This window comes from Diuraphis noxia, unplaced genomic scaffold, assembly GCF_037042655.1.
Source record: "Diuraphis noxia isolate RWA-SAM2 unplaced genomic scaffold, SU_Dnox_SAM2 contig0003, whole genome shotgun sequence".
In the NCBI taxonomy this organism is placed as follows: Eukaryota; Metazoa; Arthropoda; class Insecta; order Hemiptera; family Aphididae; genus Diuraphis; species Diuraphis noxia.
Window position 1 is genome coordinate 41,207,729 of NW_028301713.1, and position 25,645 is coordinate 41,233,373.

At 28.2% G+C, this 25,645-nt stretch overlaps 2 protein-coding genes across 2 annotated transcripts in view; one reads left to right on the forward strand and one right to left on the reverse strand.

The window, feature by feature from the left end:
* On the forward strand, positions 1-4,692 carry LOC107170170 (glyceraldehyde-3-phosphate dehydrogenase 2). Its single transcript, XM_089222092.1, has 6 exons — positions 1-156; positions 2,641-2,866; positions 2,951-3,321; positions 3,384-3,544; positions 4,095-4,289; positions 4,354-4,692. The coding sequence occupies exons 2-6, from the start codon at positions 2,665-2,667 to the stop codon at positions 4,421-4,423; spliced, it is 999 nt and encodes a 332-aa protein (XP_089078218.1). The 5' UTR covers positions 1-156; positions 2,641-2,664; the 3' UTR covers positions 4,424-4,692.
* LOC107170169 (alkaline phosphatase-like) overlaps positions 4,674-25,645 on the reverse strand; it is a 23,342-nt gene continuing 2,370 nt past the window's right edge. Inside the window, exons 2-8 of the mRNA XM_089222091.1 lie at positions 23,000-23,202; positions 17,220-17,421; positions 12,931-13,094; positions 7,049-7,262; positions 6,158-6,291; positions 4,942-5,371; positions 4,674-4,886 (exon numbers count right to left, since the gene is read on the reverse strand). Of these exons, the coding sequence (XP_089078217.1) occupies positions 4,702-4,886; positions 4,942-5,371; positions 6,158-6,291; positions 7,049-7,262; positions 12,931-13,094; positions 17,220-17,421; positions 23,000-23,202 (1,532 nt within the window). The 3' untranslated portion in view covers positions 4,674-4,701. The remainder of the gene's footprint in view (positions 4,887-4,941; positions 5,372-6,157; positions 6,292-7,048; positions 7,263-12,930; positions 13,095-17,219; positions 17,422-22,999; positions 23,203-25,645) is intronic.

Here is a 25,645-nt window from a genome sequence, read left to right on the forward strand (position 1 = left end):
AACACGACGCGTCCCCAGCGCGGACCGCCATCCCGGCCGCCTTCCGAAGTACCGAGTCTAAGTGCCGATCGCGGTCGTCCTATTTCAGTCATTTACCGTACACACCCCATCGAGCCAACACACTCGACGTCGTCATCTCCACAAATTTTACTGCAGGTAAGATTATGAATGATTATTATTTGTGTTATTTCCGATCGGTGGACGGCCATCTGTAGATCGTCATCTTCCTCATCGTCGCGCGAAACCGATCTCTGTATACGTTTCACTCCGCGAGCGATTTTGTTTCGTCGTATTATTGTTAGATCAGACGTTGGTTTTCAAACGCATAACCATGTCTTATTATTTTGTTACGTGGTCTTTGTGTGACTGCTCGACATGCTGTGGACGGCGGCGGATTTGGTCGTTCGATCGTGGCCACGCCGCTATTTGTCGGCCGCAATAGCGGCGTGCAACCATTATTAAAATTGTCGATTATCCATTATTGTCCACCATCGATGCTTAGATGTGTATTATTTTTACCATCAAATCGTCGAATTTTTGTATTACATTTACTTCCGCACGTCTGCTCTTCGCGACTACGATCAATACTCTCTGACCTTGGTCGACCTTCACATTGAATCGACTTTGGCTTTTGACGCCCGTTTATGTGAACTCTGTCTCTTGTTTAACCCACAAGTTGTGTAATAATATGTTATCATTGTGTACAATTTTGTTGTCTGCCCTTCAACATTTTGATTGCCCATACAATTGTGTATCTATTTCGGGCATGATGAATTCACCAGGTGACCTATAATGTTATCCCACCTATTTATGGAATCAAAATAAAAATTCTTTATTTCTGATAAGTTAATTTTAAAGTTTTATACTGACTATTGCAATTACTTATTGATTTTCAAAAATAAAAATTTGACATCAATATTGTGTAATTATATATTGACTCATCAAAGTCAGATTCTGATACAGATTGGTACGTTTCAATCATTTACCGCCCAATATACTACTTCTTCAATATTTAACTAATATGATACTCCAATTTTGTTCTTAAAAATACTGATTATTATTATTGAAAATAATATTGTGGTATCATGTCGTGTTTTATACTTAAATGTTTGAACATTGTTAATTACATTCACTTACTAATTTATTAAGATGGTCACTTTATCTACATACACTTATAAATATACTATTTAGGTACCTATGTAATCCATGTATATCGATGTACATAAATGCTGATGCAATGGTATAAGTTAATTTTATGTAAGCTGTTTTAAAATTATTTTCTTGTATCTGATCAATTCAATTTAATCATGATTAATTATGCATTGTTTTCCCTTTCTAACCGTATGACATAATTTCAATTATTTATGCATTAATATTTTATTATATGAGATCAAAAATATTAGGAAAATCTTGTTAATTATTCTTTAAATGTAATAGACTATGAATTTGTGCACCTATTTCATTTTGGCTATAGAATCTATATATAGAATTGTACACAAATCGTATTATCCATAACAATTATTTCAGAATTTTATACTTTAAAATTATTTGGCTATTTTAAGTTAAATCAAAGTCATTACTAAATCATAGCCTACAGATATTTTCATAGTTGAACATTTTTATAGGTTACAATGACAAATGTGATGACCTTGTTCTTACTTATAGTAATAACTTATATAAAAATTAATTCAATAATATTTTACCAGCAGTATTAATATTTCATAATAATTATTTAATTAAAATTGTTTACAATTTTAAAGCTTTTTTAGGTATAATGGATACCTAGTACTTACACGTTATTAGTAAATTTTTGTAAGTGTTATTAATTATTATATCATATACTCCTCAAACCATCAATGGTTTTAAGCACTAGTAAATAAATAAACTCTATAATTTTTTAACTTATAGTTAGGTACCTATCAAGTACTATATTCTATAGTTTTGATTACATTTATTTTCCATCTCAAATTCTGTGTAAAATATCTTATGGAAAATAATAGGTAACTAAGATTTTATTTCTTAACTTGACTGTTTAACTGGAAAATTAAATTATATTTAAAAAAAAGCTATGTGAGTCAATGTAGGCCATCAAAACTAAAATGTACTTAATTAATTTATAAATAAATATTAAATACACATAATATGCATTTCTAAGCTGTAATAGTTTTTAGTAGCTATAAAAGCTTTACAAAAAAAATTTCAAAGTTTTTAACTTAACAAATTACAATCTGTTAATTGTTCTTACGCCTTGAACTAAGAGCCATATATCAAGTAACGCATACACATTTAGGAATTTCTTAAAAATTATTTCATAATCTTTGTCTATTCTTTGTTTTTTCCTATCTGAAAAGTAATTTATTCGTCAAAAGTCCTTATTAAATACAAATGTTATATGGTATATATGATAATATAAGTACTATATTTAAAATTTATTTGTAATCTACACCTAACATTATCATTTTATGTCAATACTTCTGACCTTAGAATTTACACCTTTAACTTTCAAACCAAATTAAAAAAATAATGTTTTTTATGGTTTAAATGTTAATGATCTTGGAAAATATTTTATTTTTTATTTATTTTTATTATTATTAATTTTTAATTTTTATATTAAATATCTACTTCTATTATTATTTTTAGTAATTATAAAATAAAAAACCAAATATGTCAAACATTGGTATCAATGGATTTGGTCGTATTGGCCGATTGGTGTTGAGAGCTTCATTGGAAAAAGGCGCCAAAGTTGTAGCCATCAACGATCCATTCATTGGTATTGAATATATGGTATACTTGTTCAAGTACGATTCTACTCACGGACGTTTCAAAGGCGAAGTTTCCGTTGAAGGAGACGTTCTTGTTGTCAATGGTAAATATTTTACTGTTTAAAGCTTAAAATGCATTGGTATAAATGTGTTATAATACCTAACTCATTATGTTTCAAAATCATTAGGAAACAAGATCAAGGTGTTCTCTGAACGGGACCCTAAGGCTATTCAATGGGGATCGGCTGGTGCTGATTATGTAGTAGAATCCACTGGTGTATTTACCACCATTGAAAAAGCCTCTGCTCACTTGGAAGGTGGCGCCAAGAAAGTTATCATCTCTGCACCAAGTGCTGATGCACCAATGTTTGTTGTTGGTGTTAACTTGGATGCATACAATCCATCATTCAAAGTTGTATCTAATGCTTCATGCACAACTAACTGCTTGGCTCCATTAGCCAAGGTTATTCATGACAACTTTGGAATTGTTGAAGGTCTTATGACTACTGTTCACGCTACTACCGCCACCCAAAAAACTGTTGATGGGCCATCTGGAAAAGTAAGTCTTTAAAAAATGTAGCTTTTAAAATTATTTGTATCATTTCAATTTTTTTTTTTAAGTTATGGAGAGATGGCAGAGGTGCTGCCCAAAACATCATTCCTGCATCTACTGGAGCAGCCAAGGCTGTAAGTAAAGTCATCCCAGAACTTAATGGAAAATTAACTGGAATGGCTTTCAGAGTACCAGTTGCTAATGTTTCTGTTGTTGACTTGACTGTACGGTGAGTTATCAAAATTATTAGTTGTTTTAATTTGATTGAATTACAACAGTAATTCCGGTAAACATTTCTTACTGTATTGCAAATGATTAATGAGTACCTAATACTCATTATTCAGTTCTTAAGCTATTCAGCAAAGTTCAATAATGATTAGACATTAATAATTATACTGTTTTAAAAATAAGAATAGTAGTGTGTGAAGAACTTGTGCTAGAGGCTTAGTATTCCAATTTTTGTAAGTTTGTTGTTCTAAAGTACTGGTTTCTTATGTTGGATTATTGGAGAAAGTGTTGGACCATTCTAATTTTGAATAGAGTATACAAATTATATATTTGTATTGGGTTAATGCTTAAATATAACTATTGAAACTGATGAATAGTTTTTATGTTATTCACTTAATATACATTATATTGTATATTGTAGTAATTACTTACTGCTGAATTATATTGTGATTCTAAAGTTTTCTAAAATAATCATATTTAGGTATTCCATAATGTGTTTTATGTTAAAAGTCAGAATTGATTTAACAATATATATATATTTTATATTTTAGACTTGCAAAACCTGCTTCTTACCAAGACATCAAAAATAAAGTCAAGGAAGCTGCAGAAGGACCATTGAAGGGAATTTTGGGTTACACTGAAGATGAAGTTGTGTCTTCTGACTTTATTGGTGATACCCACTCATCAATCTTTGATGCCAAGGCGGGAATTTCATTGAACGACCAATTTGTTAAACTTATCTCATGGTAAAGATTTTCAATTGCAACAAAAACTGACCTTATATTAATATATTATTAATTTATTTTTAAGGTACGATAATGAATATGGTTACTCCAACCGTGTTGTGGACTTGATCAAGTACATGCAATCTAAAGATTAAACCATGGTTTCAAGCTACTACTAATAGTTGCGATAAGTAACTACACATTTGTGTTTTAGATTAAAACTTCATCTTTTATGTTCCCCAATTTTGTCAACTGTGAAATTTTGAATAGAAATACTCTTTTTTTTTCATAGAAATTATATTTTTGTTTATGTAAAAATCCTAAATTCAAAAAATAAAAACAATTGTATACTTACCTCGATATAAAAATAATAAATAAAACAATGAATTTTAGAAGACAATAAAATTATTATCAAACTTAATAATATTGTAACTTAATCAAAATACAACAATGACATAATTAATATGCAAATAAGGTAAGTGTTTGAAAAATGTATATTAGATTGGTTCACTAATTGTAATTGTTCACTTCGGTAAGCACCAATTTTTGCTGCGTATGCTATTGCATGAGCAATATAATTTTGTTCGTGAATAGAGTGAAACAAATGTCCCATTGGACCTATAACAAATATTTGAATAAGACATTGATTAATTATTTTCTATTGAGCATTTACCTTTGGCATATACTGCTACATCACTTCCGCCATGTAGTCCTGTCTCTTCTGGAATACCCACTTGTTGGGTATAATCGTGACTAGATGTACTAGAAATTGTTGGATCCTGTCTAATGACTAAACTGCCAGAACGTGTGTACACTGGATGTTTAGCATATCCTACGGAATATGTTAATGTAGTATACTTAACATAATCTGTTTCGGACGTTCCTGCCACATCAAGAATATTATTGCCTCGCTTTGGATATCCATTAATTGATAATAAATTTGCGTGGTCACTGGTTACAATCACCAATGTGTCATCTAACATGTTAAATTGTCTTAACATTTTGATAGAAGTATTGATTGTCTTATCAAATTCGACCGTTTCATCTAAGGCTAACCTGGCTGTGCTTTGGTGATGTGCTGCATCAATTAATCCACCTTCCACCTATGATACAATATTATGAAGTGTATTGAAATTTATTAAAACAATATCTAGTATTGAACTTATAAATTAGTAATTTAATAAACAGTGGATAAAAAATGTTTATAATAGTTAAAATTTAACTTAAATAATATAATTATAATACTGTTAAATTACTATTAATATTTATAACTTACTTAATAAATGAATTGTTATTGAAGTCCAATAAGATAAATTCTAATATGTCTTAAACCAGTGCTCCTCAACTTTTTTTGTTAAAGGGCCCCCTAAATTTAATGTAAAACTGTCAAAGCCTCCCTCAACCAGAATCATTACCTAATTATTTTTTCTTAATGATTACTAAACTTACATGCCCTCTTTCACCCAAATAAATTATTAAAATATAAAGATAATAAATGTTTTTAAATTTATTTGTTATACACGCAATCTTATAATTGTATAAAACATAAAATATATATTAACAAAAAAGAATTGGTAATAACTATAAAGAAATACAAAAATATTCAGTAATAATGTTGATTTGGTTTCAGACAAAGGCTAAGCTAATAATAATAAGTTTAAGACCTAAACTTAATATGTACCATCAAGACACAAGAATGCAGAAGTTATTTCAATAATTTCACTAAAGTATAATAATTGTTTATTTCATTAAGATGATTTCCAATATTATTGTATTATTTTCTTTAGAGTGAATCAAGTTGAAGAATAGACACTTATGTATTAGATTGTTTGGCTAGTTATTAAAACTGTTGATATCACATTTATATTTACTTTAGGAACAATACATACCATCAAAAAAAATCCATTTTCATTTTTTGATAATACTTTTAAGGCTGTTTCAGTCATCAGTTCTAGTGATGGTGTATCTAACATCTTTTTATTTCTAGTATATTCCATTGGCATTGCTCCGTTTGAAAATAATCCTAAAAAATAAAATATAAATGCTTATTAACTTATTCCTTGGATCTGTTTAAAAAAAAAAAAAAAAACAAAAATAATGAAAGTTTTAATGTTCTTGTTTATCAATTAAAAACTAAATCACTGAAAATATGCTATAGTATCCAGTTACTTTAAAATCAATAATAGTCAATTAAGTGTTGAATTAGTTCATGTTATAGCAATAAAAATGTAATTCTAGTGTTACTAAGTTAACTATGTCACTGGAAAATATTTGTTAATCACTGTAGCATAATATAGATCATAAAGTTATTAGAGATTATCAACAAGTGGTTTCATAGATTATAATAGATGACCACCAAAAAAATTTAAAATAAAATAAACATTTTATACAATCAAAATTGAAATAAAACAATAATATTAAATTTTATTATATACGTATAGATACCTATATTTATAAATTTTTCTATGTATAATATGTATCTAATATCTTATAGTGTTATATGTATATAATTATTCGCAACAATCTCATTTTTTTTTTTACTTTAACCCGGTATCGACAGGTAATAATACAGCTTAATAATATATTGGTTGAGTAATAAAATCTTTATTTATTATTCTAACTCTATCATTAACTCTTGCACGATTATTCTCATATGTACATAGGCTATAGCTGTGTATGCATTATGAGGTTCATTTGGTTTGATACAACTTATGAGACTCTGTGCTGGTCCACAGAACACATAATAAAGCATTCATTATGTTAGTAGGTTACCTACTCACCTAAAATGTACTCTGTCTGTTCCGTGTCCAACAATTTTATATCGTTTACATTGGTCAAGAACTGATGCGACAAGTTGTTGGACTGTTTGTTGTCTATCCACTCACGGATCAGATCTCTGCGATCCGATCGCACACATAAGGATTTTTCGACGGTTTCCTTTTGGTTCGACGGTGAATTAGATTCGAACGATTTCCTGCCGCCGCCCATTATAACCTGTTTACGAAAAATAATATTCGGTACACTGTATTTTATATAAATAGTGTTATGGTGGACACGCAATATCCCGGCTACAATGTGAAGTCGACCAGATTCAAAAACATATACATTTATTTTCGCTTTAAATATTTCTATAATTGTAACGTTTTAAAATAAACCGACCGTAGTCAGCATATGTAGTAAATTACCTTTGACAGGTAAGTGTCAGAGGTAACTATATTATAATATTATAATTATATTATGCTCAGTGTTAGAAGTATGAAAGATTTGAAACATGTTTTGTGAAATATTTCATTCGAAACATTTCTTTATGTGATGAAATATTTCACAAAAACGTGTAACATTGAAATTTTTTTGATTCAAAATATATTACCTAATGACGATTATTTATCAATAACCTAACCAAAAAAAACCATTGCTAATGAGTATTTATAAGTGATTGTTTTCCCTATAATATTATAAAATTGTGAAGGTAAGTTATGACCATTATATAGGTATAAAAATAAAGCTCATCTAAAAATTCATATATGTTATAAATTTATAATACTAAGACATTTTATGAAATTTTTCATAATTTTAAATTTCATGACATTTTTAAACACTAGGTACATAATATGTAGCATATTATGCTATACCTACCTACCTATTTCTACATCAGCGTAAAGAGTTTCTTTGCGAGCGACCTATATAGGTATAATATTATCAAAGAAGATAAATGAAGATTTGTTAAGTTGGAAATTCGGAGATTACGTCACAATAATAAAAGCGCAGACATTAAAAATATAGTGCTTGCATTGAGTGTTGTGTGGAATGTGGATATGTTAAATTAGATTTATATGGTATAAAATCATTGTGTGCGAAAAACGATTCTGAGTGAAAATGGTCTGCCAATCTATATTTGGTATTAGGTCCTAATTATATGTTATGATAATATTATTTATTGCTATTACAGTAAATTATTTTATTATAGGTAAGTAAAAAACTAAACTGTAGACTGTAGTATTGTAAAACGTCGAATTTATAATTCTAGTTGAAAAAATTGCGTCTATAAACGTCAAATATACTTGTGTGTAAAATATAATAATATATTTTTAAATTACAAGAAAATAACTAAAATTGTTATTCCTAAATATCAAATTTTTTTTCAAATTTGAACTAAAAATATCTATGAAAAACTAAGTTTATATAATTTTTTTTTAATTTTTAGTTTCGTATAAGTACCTAATTATATTTATTGGATACAAATAAATACTTAAATTATTTTATGAGACTTATAAGAAATAATAATTTGGATATTTTCGTTATTATGTTGAATGTCGCCAACATTTGAACTATAAATTATGCTTATAAAAAAAAAATCGTATCTATGTACCTCTATAATACAAACATTACAAACAATATGTCTACTAAAGTACTAATAGATAGGTACTACTGTAATAGGTAGGTTAGGTTGGTATCTACTATCTAACTTGTCCTTAAAATATCCGAATTTTCGTACTACACACATATAGTCCCAAATCAGTAAATTTGTGAAATAGAAATTTTGTTGAAAAAAATTTTTTTTATAAAACTCATTTTTAGTAGGTATACAAAATGCATGAAAATAATAATACATAACATCAGTAAATAAATAAAAATAAATTTAAATTACTTATATTAAGCATGTAAATTAAGGCCCGTTACATTAGCACCACCACGAATTTTCGGTTTTTTGGATGATTTTGGGGAGTGTACAAATGTTTATATTATGATTACATAGGTATGTGTACAAATGAAATAACAATCGTTGGTATACATTTTTTCATATTACACACTGCACTTTTCGTACTACAAAAAGTGTGCCGTAGATACTACACACAATTTTGGGGACTGTAAGGTACCTATATACTACTTTCTACTATAATATACTTTATTTATGTGCATAAAAAAAAATTTAACTAAAATAACTCATAATTGCAAAATCAATCAATTCTTTGTTACTTTCAGAATTTTAAAAACAGTTGTGAGTGAATGGGTACCACTTGACTGTACAATACTTATATATGGAGTGGGTCACTGTATTGAAAGCCTTAAATTTTTAATTCAACAGTATAATATCATTCTAGGTAGGCATACTATTATATGTATAATGTCAAATAAACGATGGCTGCGCCGCGGAAGCAATGCGAAAGCAGTTCCCGCGGTGTCGTCGGTTCAAAACTGGAAAAAAAAGGTATACCTACTATTATTACCTAAAAGTAAAAGAGTAAAACGTCCAATCTATTTACAGGTAGACAAATAGAGTAAGACCTTCCTGACGTTATATGAGATCCGTACGTAAGAATGTGTTATTAACACGTTGAGTGCGATAGTGTTTGTTATGACTGTTACGAGCATGTGTAGGTTTCTGGGACAATGATAAAAAAATCATCGTCCTGAATAACATTTTTAATAAGTTGTAAGGTTTTGACCAAAAAAAAATAATATATGATTATTTTTTTTTTTTGCTGGATAGATACTGTTTTATTGTATTTTTGCCATCCAGGTTCTCTACTTTTCCGCGATTTATTTTATTTAAATTTTCTTTTAAATCATAAACCCTATCCTGGAAATTATGAACAAACATAATGAAAATTAGCTGAAACGGTCCAGCCGTTTTCGAGTTAATCCTGAAAAAAGCGTCTTAATTGTAGGTATGGCGATATGTACTATGTAAAATATATAATTGTATTAATGATTTAGAATATTTAGATATATACCAGTTAGAAGACCAGCCGGAATCAGGAAATAACTGGTCACCTACTAGAGTCTAGGACCTAGACTCTAGGTAATAAAAATTTTATAATTAGACTATCCCTACAATAGCTAGTAAGATTCCATTTAAAATGTTTATAATACATATTGTGTGGAATAATAGCTACCTAGTGGATAATAATTTTGGAGCGCAGAATTTTTTTTTACATATTAAAATTGTACATGGAAAACAATTAGATCGGTAAGGGCTTTTTTTTTATTTCATCTGCTCATTCTGTTCTCGAAATTTCTCTGCGTGACACTGTGCGCTGCAGTGTTAATAGACCTCTGCAAATTGTTCAACACGTGTGTCTAGGGTGTTTTTAGGCTATAGTTGCGATGCACTGACTACAACATGTCTGTAATATTATAGGTATGTAACCTATTATATGGACACACGAGGTACGTACTTACTATACACAGGGTGTAACAGTACTATTTGACAAATTTAGTAATATTCGTAATATATAGAAAGTTGTTAAATAGTTCTGTTTCACCTTATATAATAATATGATACAACATAGAACAATAAATTACTATTATTGTTATATAAACCAAACCATTTTAAACAATGTCACGTATGAAGCAGCACAACAATAATATTATTTATTATTTAAATTGTATCATATATTTTATAAGTGTACCTATATAACATACACAAAACGCCGCGTATCAGCGAATGATTTTTTTCGGAATAAAAACGTATTCACGCTCGTATTATCAACGATTGTTTCTAGACGCTACATAAGATAATAATATACTAATAAGAATAGGTACCTTAAAACATGATATTGTTTAGCAATTAGGGCGGCGTATCAGTGTAACAACTGTCTGCCATGATCCGACATAAAAATAACCGAATTCCAACGTTCTATGAGTCGTTTGCAGACGGGATATCGCACGTAGGCAGTAAAAATTACATAACAACAATAATAATAATTTATAATAATATATTAATTACAGTTGAAAGTTAAAAAATAAACGAAAATACGCATGCCAAACACAAACAGCGATGTGGGGAGAATAATACTTATAATAATTTAAATAAAAATAGATAAATATAAATTTAATAAAAATTAAAAATATTACATTACGATGTACATTTATGACTTAACATTTAAGCTATTGGAGAGATTTAAGGAAAATTATATTTGGAGACCCTTGTTAAGAAAGGTCACAGAATGGTTTAACAAGTCAAATTTAGTGGCTGATGATGTAAGGATATATAGTGGACCTGTTCATTATTCTCTTTTTATTATTTTTATCTAAACAAATTGGTAAAAATTAAAAACAGGAAATCATAATTGATATAAAAACAATGTTTTAAGTATTTATTATTCATTATTTCTATTATTTTCTATTATTATTATATAATATACAAAAAAGGGTCAAAAGGAATTCATCCACCGGGAGGCTTTCATTTGGGCGAATGACCCAAAATAACATGTCGTTTGGGCGAATTTATACATATCATTTGGGCGAAATTTTGAAGGACCCCTAATTTATCTAATACATAGTTTGGGCGAGCTATAAATATATATTTATATAGACTAATAGGTTTTCCTTCCCATTTTTAGGACTCTTAGGGCCAGTTGTAACGTCTCTGATTAAAGTTAACCGGAGTTTAATCGGCCGAATTTGCATGGTTAAATATTTGTTATCAGCTGATTAAGCGTAATCGAAGTTTAACCGTAGACGGTACAACTGGCCCTCAGTTAACTCTAACTGGCATGGTTAAAAATCTATTATATTATCATATATATATAATATTTATTATATTAATTAAATTTTAATTAATAAATGTCACACTTCAGTATGTGATTATAGATTTATAGACATGTGCAAAAAATGAAAACCCACACGTCTTAGTACAATCTAACAAATTATCTATATTTGTAAATTGGCGTATAAATACCAATCAGCCGAAACGATATAATAATAATATTTAGCTGTAGTAAATATTATAAAAATTATTGTAGACGTAGGTATGTTACTTCCATATTATTCAATAATTTATAAATACGCCTATTTCTCGCCCAAATTATATATGCTTTACCCAGGTAAATTTTGGATTATTCGCCCAAATGAATGACACCCCATCCACCACATTACCCACGCGTATACTCGCTTGCCTATTTTATTAAATTTGTTCATCTAAAAGATGTTCAACAAGTTTTTCTGCCTATAACAAGAAATATTATTCTTTATTTTAAAGGGTATTTTATTAGATATTTCACGCATGTTTTTATTATAACAATTGTTTAATTGTTACATTTTTTTAATTTTCCACGCCAACAGCTGGTTTCACTCATCGCATTAGATCAGCCATACTCAACCTTTTTTTTATTTGGGCCACATAAAATATTTTAAAATATTACGCGGGCCGCAAGTTGAAATGAATGGAACGGAAATTTAAAAAAAAAACTAAAACTAAATGTATATATTGTGTATATTGTATAACATTTGAAAATGTCATCTTGTTTAACTTTTATAAGGGTTGAGAAATTATGTAGCCCTTTATTCTGTATTTCCTTGTAATAGATCTCCAGTTTCTCTTCAAATTTTATATTTATAATAATATTAGTTTTGAAACTTATATTTTTTTATCAATTCAATGAGTTCTGTTCGGGCCACATATAAATCGTTGGAGGGCCGCAGGTTGAGTATCGCTGCATTAGATGGTTCACATCAGTAAAAGTTTCCCAGAAAGTTACACTATTCATTGCTTTGAGTTTCGATTTTTGTTAATAATTTGTAATATATAAACGCTATATATTATACTTTATAGGAACCAAGTTCATAACATTTTAAATTATGGATTTAGTAGTCTGCGAGGTCCAAAAGTTTGGCGTTCGCTACATTATATAATAGGATAATATAATTAATAACGTGCCTTAAAATGTCGTCCTGGTCGGTCTTCTATTAGCTGCCTGGCAATGTCCTTGCAGTGTTTCGCGCTTGGTGGCATGGCGGTGTTACATTCCCACTTCCGGTTCGAAGTTCGGGCGTACAGAGCGGCGGGCGTTGCGTCAGTTACTCTGGAGTTTGTCACAAACCCTGTGAACGTCATATTATGATGATGATGAGTGATGAAAAAAATCAAACCGATTAAGTCATAAAAATATGTCAATTTTTTTGTTATCAACTAATTTGGCATATAATGGTGCAACTGAAATAAAAATATTGCCATTTCTGGTTTTTGTTTAGCGTTTATTGAAAATTTACAATTTGTACACTATACAGGGTGATTCTTTTAAGTGGGTACACTAGTTATCTCGAAAAGTATTTACTATTTTCAAAATATTGTTTTACATGATTTCAAGTTGTTAAAAAACCAACGTTTTTATTAAAAAATTATATTTCTAAATATTTTTATCCTTATCATTTTTTAAGTTTTTTACTTTTTTGAATGACAACATAGAGTTTTAATTTCATATTCCAAAGCAGAATATTTTTCTAAGTATTTTGATTCATAAAAATCGAATCTAGGACGAGTAGTTTTTGAGTTATAAGTATTTAAAGTTTAGATTGACAGAGTGGAGTGGTTACGGTGGACGGGGTTACCCCGCAAAATGTTTGTCCACTACTCCGCTTGTCTAAACTTTAAATACATATAACTCATAAACTACTATAAAATAAATTTTTTAATTTAATTATATTATTATAACTTCCAAACAGTTCTTTAGTCGCTTCACTGAAATATTTGTCAACAAATAATTTAAATTGATGGAAATAATAATATTAATATAATCTGAATATAATACACAAATAGGTACACAATAGTAAAATATTAAATATTACTAGATATAATTGAAATTTTTATTAAGTATACAATTATTATACTAAGTCATGACTTCAACTGCGGTTTACATAAACATGTAGGTAACTATTATACCAAACACAAGATGTATAGTGTAGGTATACTTATATATTATGTATACGCATATATGGATATTCGTGCTATAACTACGTAGCTTGTATATATATCATAATTATATCAGCTCACCCATGAGGTATGAATGGAACGGCCAGAAATAATTACATATTTTACTCGATTTGATAAAGGTAGTGTTGGGGGGTATAATATAAATTCATAGTATTATCTACTGTATAGCTGTACGGGTTATTAATATTATAATACATTTATAAATGGAAGATAATTTATAAATGTGTAGTATAAATGCGGTTAAATGATACGCACAAAAAAAGTGACACGGAAAAAAGTCAATTAAAAAACGACACTGCAGTAAAATATTCCAAGAGTAAGAAACCGACAAGGTAAAAAACGTTAATAATTTATTTTCATATAAAAATCACGATAATTATCAATCATTAAGTTTAATTATTGAACAAAATATCAAATGTCGACTAGTATATTATGCTATAGCCATTTAAAAATGGGATATCTCTTTCCCTACTAGAATATTCAATACATATATTACTTTTTCATTTATTTTGTAACTCTGCATACATTTTTTTTCGATAGTGTCACCAATGCATTTTGGGTTAATTTTGATTCGTCATTCGTACCTACAATCGGATTTTCGTTATTAATACTCATATAGAGGGATAGCAATGTCTCACTAACTTTGAAAATGTATGACTCCACCACTCAGCTTTTATTAGTCCGATAACCGTCGTTCAATGTATAATACTATGGAATTTTATATGTAAGGTGGAAATAAGGGTTGACAATTCCGCAATCGTATATAATTATCTTGTGTCTAATTCTTTTATATGTATCAGTCACCTATAAGTGTTATCGAAATTTTATAATAGAGCTGAACCATTTTCTGGCATTATACTTTTAAAGTATACCATTCCTTCAACTGCTTAACATAATGGTAAAATGCTAATGTTTCCAACTGTCAGCAAAATACAGAAAATTATTCGTCTGATTTATAGTCCTTTGTTAATCTCATTTTTTGAAGGTACATTGCTTTTTTAAGGTGATAAAAACAACCATTCAATTCTACGTGTTCATCTAAAACCATTTTTATTGCATTTATAACTGCTTTTTCGAATTCAACATGTACGTACATAGGGTCAGGGAAAATATTCTTCTCTGCACATTTTTTCATTAAACAGTTAAACATTCACTCATAAGTACACTTAAATAATATCTTAAATATGATGCAAAAAAGAGTAGGTAGGTACTTAAGTAAATAGTGATGATCAAATACATATTCTTAAATCAACAATTTACCAGAATTAGAAACAAACACATCTGCTGAATCCTTGACAGATATTTCGATGTTACGTATTTTTGAATGGACAAAAACAGTAGATCAAAGAATGAAAAAAATGTATGAGGTACACAATATTATTTTAGCGTTTTAAAAGATATAGGTACAATAATGGACTACAATGTTAAATTATCGTAAGAAGAAGTGAAAATAATGTTCTAGAGGTTGATTTGACACATATTATTTTTTTTTATTACTAGATGATAATAATGACCAATGCATCACTTTATATGTATTATATGTATAAAATATAAAATATTATTTATTACACCATGTGTATGGTAATTTACACTTGACACCGATACATTGACTCAAGATGAATTTTATTGATCCATAAATTATATTATGTAAAAAATTTATAAAATGCGTTTAAAATATCCATATTTATAGATTAGGAAAGAGGTTTTATATTATTTTATACATTAAATAACATTTTCTTCAATAATATAGGTATATCTAGTACCTACAAAAAAGTATGATTTTCTGATTCTATTTTTGCAAACTTAAAATTTGGAATATAAAAAAATTAATGTACCACACGATTGAGTGATCATTTTACCAATCAATTAAACTGCATGTAACACTATTTTTAAATTTTTAAGAAAAAACATTAAATGTAATATATAATGTCTACTGTTTTAAATCGTCTGGGAAAACATGAATTCTATTAACCTTGAAAGTTTGATTTATCTACAGTCAATATTTATACGTCTATAATATATGACTATGCTTATATTGCATTGTTTTTAAAAATATAATGATTAACACATTAATCTGTTTTATAAGGTGTATCTTTCTCTATTTTTAATTGAGTAATAATAACTAACAATATTGATCCCTCAAAAACACGATTTGGAATAGTTCCAATATTTCGAGGTTATCATTTGTTTTGTAAATTTTATTTTTATTTCACGCGTGTCTTTAACAATCCATAATCGAGTAGATTTTTTTTTTCGTGGTGAAAAATTCGAATATGGTTGTCAATAATATACACCTACAATATAAAATATTAAAAAAAAGTTGGAAAACGTACGAATTGTATAAGTATACATAAAATGTTTACAAAAAGCGTTCACGTACGCGGAACAAGGTGACTATACACAATTTACGTAACCAATTACAGTCATTATGGACATCAAGTCATCAACTACTGAATAAGCCACAATATTTACATTCACTTTACGACCACATGTGTTGTAGTATGTGAATAGGTGGGGAAATTAATGAAGATAATTAACTCAAACGCAGTTAAGTAAACACAACATCGGTAAGTTCAAAGTTAATATAGTTATAGCAATAATGAATAATAATACATTTTTTTTCCAGTTTTTAACCGACGAAGCCGCTGGAATTGCTTTCGTATTGTTTCCACGGCGCAAATAATAATACATTTAACTCGTCAAGTTTAAACTTAACTTAGAAAAAATATTCAATTAAAAAATGTTTATCTATTTTTTAAATTAGTATAAAGATGACATAAAGAGTATTTTATATTTAATATTATGTTTGTCAGAAACCATAAGATTGTAACCTCAATTATTTTAATGCTAATTAATGTATAAAACTACTATTAAAATCAAAAATATTGAAACCATTTTTATTATTAACCTGATAAATTGTATTTAAATAAACTGAAAAAAGTTAAGTGATTTTAACAGCAAATTAAACTAGTTGTATTAAAGTTAAATAATTTTTTACTGCTTAATTAGTTAATGCCTACATCTTTGATAATACTTATATATGCATATAAACATGTGCATTCTTTGTTATATTCACGCGTATGTTTTAAGTGCCTTACCGAGCATCATAGTTTTATAAATCGGTTATTCTTATAATCAAAAATTTTTTATCATATGATAAATCATTGTATTAACATATTCACCTGAATCAATTTAGTTTAAAACATAGTATAACATTATTTTAAATTTCATCATACCGGTGCTTTTCCCAGCATCTTGCGCCCACGTGGCCAACGACGTAAGTCCTATCCTCTGAGAATTGGAATTGCCACAATGAGTTGTATCGTTAATGTGGTAATTCGCGTCCAGGCCAATAGTTCTCTGATTGACCTTTACACCTGTGAACATTGCAGTTGCTGAACTTGCTGCATCCGGCACTTGTTTGTTGACCGAATACGTCTGAAACGAAAACAGTGATGCTGCACTTATATAACCCAACACAATATATAATATCGTAAAACATATTATTTTTCTATATAAGTCTGATATAATACACTTTTGACGAATATTGTCATACAATTTTTTTTAGAGCTGCATTTTGATATATTATATACCTTCATAAGTTGTTATGCAATTCAACCAATATTTTGAATGATTGTTAATTTTTTTTTATCGTTTTTTGAAAAGAAATAAGAATTTATTATAGTTGAACTCGATATCATTAGAATTATGCCTTTGTTACTGCTGGTACCGCTTCTTATACTCACACATTACTCCATGTTTGAATGCCTCAACTTTACACTTATACCTATATTTATTGTAAAAAAATATTAATAATTAATGCGTATGTATAGCAGGATTTTAAATTAAAACAATTGGATTTAGTGGTAGTTGATCAAAGTTTTTCGGGGATCTATAACAAATGCTATAATCTACTGTATAAAACTCAAAATATTCAAGCATTTATGCATCTATAGAATAAAAACGATATTAAAGTATAAGACACGGACATATCATACCTATGTTGATAAATACTTGAATATTCAATCGATAAGGCTTTAAAATAACCAGAAAACATAAGGAACTGATTGCTGTTAAAATAAATGTTCTTTAAAAGAAAATTTATAAAAATAAAAAAATTCGAAAAAAATTTAAACAGAAAATATACAAAATAATGTGACATATAAAATTACAGATTTATAGCATTGTGCTAACATAAAACAAATTTGTTTTTAGCTGGTCTTTTTTAATATTGTGGAAAAAAATGATTCATGAATATTATGTAGGCAATCAAAATAGGTTGGTAAGTGGTTATTACTCTTCTATACAGTGTATATTAGCTAAGTGCTGTGTATTCAGGAGGGTCAAACAGTATAATGGATGTATTTGAATTCAATGATATAAAATCATCGTATACGAAAAATGAACCTAATACGATCTATATTAACTTCTCAAGATAATATTTTTAATTACAAGAAAACAACAAAAATCGTGATTTTTGATTAAAATATTATATAATTTTGCCAAAATTAGAACACTAAATGCTTATCGTGCCTATGTATTTTGATATTTTTTATATAGTATATGAACAAGTTACAAGCCATTTTGTATTATACTTTCTAAATTTTTAATTAAGCAAAAAAATTTTTACGAAATGTACAGAAAATGTTTCTTCAAGTTTCTATTAATAGCTCAACAAAAGTAAATATATTTTTAAGATTTAACCTTGTTTGGAAAATGAACCTATCAAAATTTTGTGATAATTTAAACTATTTATGGTTATTTGTTTCAAGTTGCTATAAAAATGTATGTTGTCAACATAAAACTAGCGTAAAACGTCTTCTAAAAATAATATCTAATAATAATTATGTAATTATAAAATAGCTAATACATACAAGAAAATATTAAATAAAAATATTACATAATTTAAACAAAAATATTTCATTGAGTTGTAAAAAAAAAAAAATATTACATAATATATTATAAAAAAAGGCTACAAATTACTATTCTGCGCTTAATCTTCATATGCAATTTTAATGTTTCCTCTATTGGATTTTAAGATTTCCATTTTTTTAAATAATTAAAACTGTTTATATAAATATTTAAAATAACTGTTCTTACGTACCCTTACTACGACTGTCACACGTACTGCATCAGGGACGGTTCTAGGATTTTCTTTTGGTGGGTGCTAATTTGCGTATAATGGTCATAAGGTATTTATTATTAGTTATTATGGAAACAAAATTAATAATATGAAGCTTAAAAGGCTAGGAAATTAGTCTAACAATGTGCATTTGTTTTGGATATTACATAAAGAGTTTGACTTATAATTATTAATGAAAATACATAATTCAATAATTGAATCAAAACATTAAATAATCACTTTTTTTTTTTATATGTAGATATATAATACAATGTATGAATTTTAAAATTTAGATTGACTAGTCATCTAAATGCATCCTCCTTGTTATTTTCTAGCAAATTAATTTACAACTATTTATTCATTTATCGTATGGCATATTTTGACACATACTATACATAAAAAGTTGTAACATGGAATAAAAAAAAAAAAAAAAAAAAAATAGAATTAAAATAATAAAATAAAATAAAATAATCCATATAAAAAATAGTCTATCTAAAAATGATAATAATATAACAATATCTATTGTGTAGTTCAATATTTTCTCTACAGTCTGATGCCCAAGGTAGCTATCCAATCAAGAGCTTCACTTGTTAGTCTAAAGAAATCACTTATTTTACCTTCGAATTTTCCTTTAGGACAGTCTGACACAATGTGTTGTATTGTCTGAGCCGCATTTCCACAATCGCAAGCAGGATTATCTCGAAGCTTCCACTGATGCATAGAATAACCACACCTTCCATGACCGATTCTGATACGGTTTAAAGATACCCACTCTTGACGGGGTAGTTTGAAACCCTCCAGAGATTGTGTAGGGTTAACGACTAAGTCAGCATTCTCGAGTGTAAGATTATTCCATGCAGTACGCCATTCCGTGGATGAATTAAAGTTGGTCAGAATAAGGTGTTGAGCAGTGATCCAAGGAGGTTTTCTAGATTTCAAACGTATTTGTGGGTTTTGCACAGCATTTGTGATAACATAGAATTGTTTAGCGGATCCTGTTTTACAATTAATCTAACTAGAGCTTGCTTTCTTCTAATATCGGGGGGAGAGATATTTGACAGGACTGGGAGCCATTCTAAAGGAGTTGACTTTAACGCTCCACTAATAACTCGCATGACACTATTTAATTGCACATCGATCTTTTTGACGTGTTTGCTATTAAGCCAAGCACCTGAACAGTATTCAGCCGTAGAATACACTAGTACTAGGGATGCAATTCTCAGTGTATGTACATCTGACCCCCCATCCTGTCCCAGCTAATTTATGTAAAAGATTTATCCTTGATCTCACCTTCTTCTGTACATTTTCTAAATGCTTCTTAAAAGTTAGAGAGCGATCCAAGGTCACTCCTAGGTACTTAGGAGAGAGGTTGTGTTTTATTATCGTGTTAAATTGTACCTGAAGCTCACGATCCACTTGTCTGTTATAGAGATGGAAAGCACATACTTCTGTCTTGGACGGGTTGGGATTTAATCTCCACTTATAAAAATAATCGCTCATTATTTTTAAGTCCTAGGTCAACATCTCGCTCCCTGCACCCATGTCCTTGCACTGGTAAGCTAAAGCTATGCCATCTGCATATTGAAATTTAAAACTGGACGTAATGGGTAGGTCATGGATATAAACGTTGAATAACGTAGGGGCTAACTAAGTCGATATCTATATGTTTGTCTGTATTAACATTTAAAAGAGCTAAGCCATTCAACCTAGACTCAGTCATGGGGAGGCGCATGTAATTTTTAAGTCTCCTTAAGTTCGAGAATGCCCTCTCAGCAGTTTCTGTCGATACTGGCAGCGTAGCCAATAATTGTAAGAGGATTTTGATATTTGGAAAAAATTCTTCACAATATGGGAGTGATGTAACAGGAGTATGAGGAACATTTGTTTTTCTATTTTATTCCATTTGGCATTCCAAAGATTTATTTCTACTTATAATATTAAATCTGAACTTGAATGTAGATCTTGGGCATAGAACATTCCAGCTTTTACTATAGCCTCAGAGCTGTATGCATCTTTGTAGATTGGAATAAGTCCTTCAAGTGAAATAATTTTAAAAAATTTATCACTGAATCTAAATTTTAATTCTTCAATAACGTGGTCCAAAAAAGGTATAAAAATTGATATTTTAAACCACTGATAACTGTGCACGAATATGCTGCCGGCGAAATCACGGCAAGCCCTACCAACAAGTGTATCTCAAAATGCTACGCCATCGACACGGCCCACGGGAGGCCGTACAAAAAATTATACCTTTCTAATTTTCAATAATTAATAATTAATAATACACGGCACGGTGGGTGCTTCAGCACCCTAAGCACCCCCCCCCCCCTAAATCCACCCCTGTATTACATTATATTATATACCTACTATTATACTAGTCACCAGATTTCCCAGTAAGGCGTTATACGAGTACACAATGTCAAAATGTAATAAAATTAAGAGTAATAAGATAATATTTTTTTTTATTATGTCATGGTTGCCATCAATAATCTGAGTATAAATATATATGTCCGACCTACTGCCGATGCTATAGCTAAAAAACAAAAATTATCGGGTTTTTATGTCTAGCCGTATTCTATACTGTACGATTGAAATATAGAGCTGGTATATTATTGTAAAATTTATCATAATTTTATTTAGGGTTTTTCACACTAAAATAACGTATATTAGATATAATTTGTGGACATAGTAGATTTTATTATACAGAGTGATTATATATAGGTAAGTTTCACTTAAAATGTTCCAAATTTGATATTTCATTAGTAATATGAATTTTTTTTCCCTGAACATTTTTATCCATTTCCATTTTCGTATACATCATAGTCACAATAAATAAATAAATAAAATAAAGTAAAATAACATCATTTTAGAATCAATTTATTCATCGCTCTGCACAATAACTAATAAATGTTTTTAAGCCCGATTTCTATTTAATATGCTTTAAAAATGATAGACATACGTACATATTATATAATCAATAAAGTCAACTATAGTTTATAAATATAAATAGGTATTGTCTATTATATTAAAAAATCATGGTATTAAGAGGACGTGATACTCGCATGTGTTGTCTCCGTCTTACAAGTGCGTAACATAGAAATTTCTACGCTCAGAAGAACACGTGTAGCTCCGTTAGCTTAACATTTATAGTGAATTGACCTCTAATAAAATGTAAAGTTAAGATTATTATCTAGACAATCTCATCAAGCTTTTTATCATATTTTAATTTTGAAGCGAGTTAAGAGTATTTTAAAATTTTAAATAGTTTTTACATCTTAAATAACTCATAACTCGCTTCAAAATTAAAATATGATAAAAACCTTGATGAGATTGTCTAGATAATAATCTTAACTTTAAATTCACTATAAATGTTAAATTAACAGAGCTACACGTGTTCTGTCGAGCGTAAAAATTGCTATGTTACGCACTTGTAAGACGGAGACAACGCATGCCGATGTCAATTTTCAATTTAAATAAGACGTATATTAATAAAATTATGTGTATTTACATTTATATACTTTCACTTGTAAAATTAATTTGCAATAATATTCTGCACAAAAAGCATCATTAATAACAATTTACACAGAACTAAGGAATTCTACATAATGTATGAACAACATGACCCTATATTTAATCATGACTAATTTATTTAGTTATTTTTACGCGCAACAAATAAATTAACTTAGCTACTGTATTTAAATTTACATATGATCATTATTGGTATAATACACATTTATCTTGATAATGTTTTTGTACAGTTTACTTAACAACACACGGTGTAATACTGTTATGAATTCATGTTTTAAATTAAATATCAGGTAGTTATATATACTATGACAATAATATTAGTGCAATAGGTAATACAAGCGTTGCATTGCAATTGTGTGTACTCACTTTAAGCATGCCTACGTGCGGAAACTTTTCGAAAGTCAATCGTCCGCTCTCGCCGTGCTTGTAAATTCTGGTGGCTGTTACCGTGTTTGGTCCCATCCCGTCGCCTATAAACAGAATCACGTTTTTCGCGACTTTTTTGTTGACCGCCACGTTCAAAGCTTCGTCCAGCTCGGTTTTGCCTACTGACATCCAATACGCTTCATCTACATAATTACGTATTAATTTATATAATGTATAATACATGTACACAAAATATAATACAAGGACTACTAGTGATCGATTTAAATGGTTAATAATATATATACCTGATTATATTCTTTATGGTGAATATTATTGGAATGCTATTGTTAATAAACAAATAATGTAACATTGTTATATAACAATGTTACTAAACTAGATGATTATTGAGTCTTAAATTAAGATAAAATTAATGAAATACATGAAAAACTAACAGAAGAACTAAACATAAGCCATCATGAAATCGGAACAAGTCTTCGTCCAAATACAGACTGCAACGAAGTAAGCACCATACATTTTTTCAAAGCAACACAATTTCTCTAATTACAATAAGATTTTAAAATTAATAACTGTAATTATTCATTTTTATGCACTTTTTTAAAAATATATATTTTTATTTTCATATTTTCTAGTAGATATAATATTAAATGTAATGCCAATAAATGGTCTTAGATACCGAAGCAGAAATAATTAATGATTTCAAGATCAATAATATATATATATATATATATACATAAATGTAAATTTTACTTGAAATATTTTTAAAATATTAATAATAAAATTGAATTAAAGGATATTTCTGATATTCATTTATGTAATAATTAGGACTATCACCTCATGATACAACAGTATTAACATCTTTATTGTTATTTACAATGTTCATATAGATATTTAATTTAATATTTATTTATTTATATATTTTATTTGAATAATTAAACTGGTATCTAATAATGTTTATAACCGTATAAGTTATATCTATCTAAAAAGTATTATAGTCAAGTTTTACTGATTTAAAAATATTTTTAAAAATATGTCAAGTGATTTATTCACATTTAACGTTTTTGATTTTTTTTTTATCTAGTTCTTTGTATTATTATAATTTTTTGTATTTTTGTATTTTATGTTTTTTCTATTAAAAATTATTAACTCGTTGAAAGATACCTTAAAATTGAATATAAAGTTTCTCACAATTTGTTATTAATGCTACCTATTTAAAAATATTAAAGATGCATAAACAAGTTTTGTAATCAGTACGAATTAAAATATTTATAAGTATAGCAATTATATTGTAATTCAATTATCATTGCATACCAAAAATGATTCTGAGCGAAGATGGTCTGTCAGCCTATTTTATTACTATGAAATCATTGTATGATCTTATTATGATTAAAGTATCTTAATATACTATGATGCATTAATAGAAACTATACTGAATATAATAATAAACTCTAAAAGTCTTAAGTACCTAATCGTGAATAATATTTTTAAATTTCAAAAAAAAAATAACTAAAATCGTTATACTAGATTTAAATATATTGTAATCTCGTCAAATTTGAACTTAAAACATATGTGTTTTTATATTTTTTAGATGTTTGGGTACAAAATGAACTATTTATGAGAATTCGACTTTTAAATTTCCATTTCCGAGTTAAATGTATAATAATGTAGGGAAAAATGTGTGAAATCTTATAATAAATTTTCAAATCTTATATTTACATAACATTTTTTGATAAATTTCTTACTCGAAATAGTTTGCCAGTTTGCGCGATGAATTTTTTCGCAATGTTAACTTAAGTCGCTCATAAAAATTATCTTGGATTTAAGCTCAACCTTTTTGTTTTTTTAATTTCTATCATAAAAAACTCACGAGGAAAGTTTTATTGTGCTTTCAAGTTTTTTTTTACTTGACCGAGTGAAATTTTTTTATCGATAGTAATTTTAAAAAACTATTATAATTCGAAATTCTCTTATATTTATAAATAGCTTAAAATGAGTCAATATTCTTCCTGACGCTTTTGGAAACTATATCGGTTATTTTTTATTTTTGACTCCAAAATACTGGATTCACTTTCCTACTAGAAACATTTTTTCTAATATAAATCAAAGAAGTTTCACTGTCACAAAAGGTAATGACTAACTCAAATTAAAAAAATAAAACACTTAATGTTGTAAAATCTACTCATATCATTTCGTTCAGAATCTAATACCTAGGTAAATTGGTAGCGATGTTAGATATTTGTTGTAATTAATAATATTAATCGTTGGGTCTTGAAACTTTTCCACCACTACATAATTATTATAACTATACACAATTAAATATTCAAAATATATAGATTCAATTTATTATTGGCAAAGATTAAATTCCATCTACCTACTGCATTATAGTTAAAAAAATATTTATATACCTCAGCAGTATGATTATAATATAATATAATATACTTATATTATATTGAGCTTTTTTAAAGGCCCATCTCTAATGAGTGTAGAATCGATTTTCGTAGGTTGCATACATATGATTTATCATTGAATTCAAATTTAACACATCCAATACAATTAACAGAGACATTTATTGATTATGATGAGGTACCTCGACTTCAACAGAGTGTCATCAATGATTTTTAATAGATC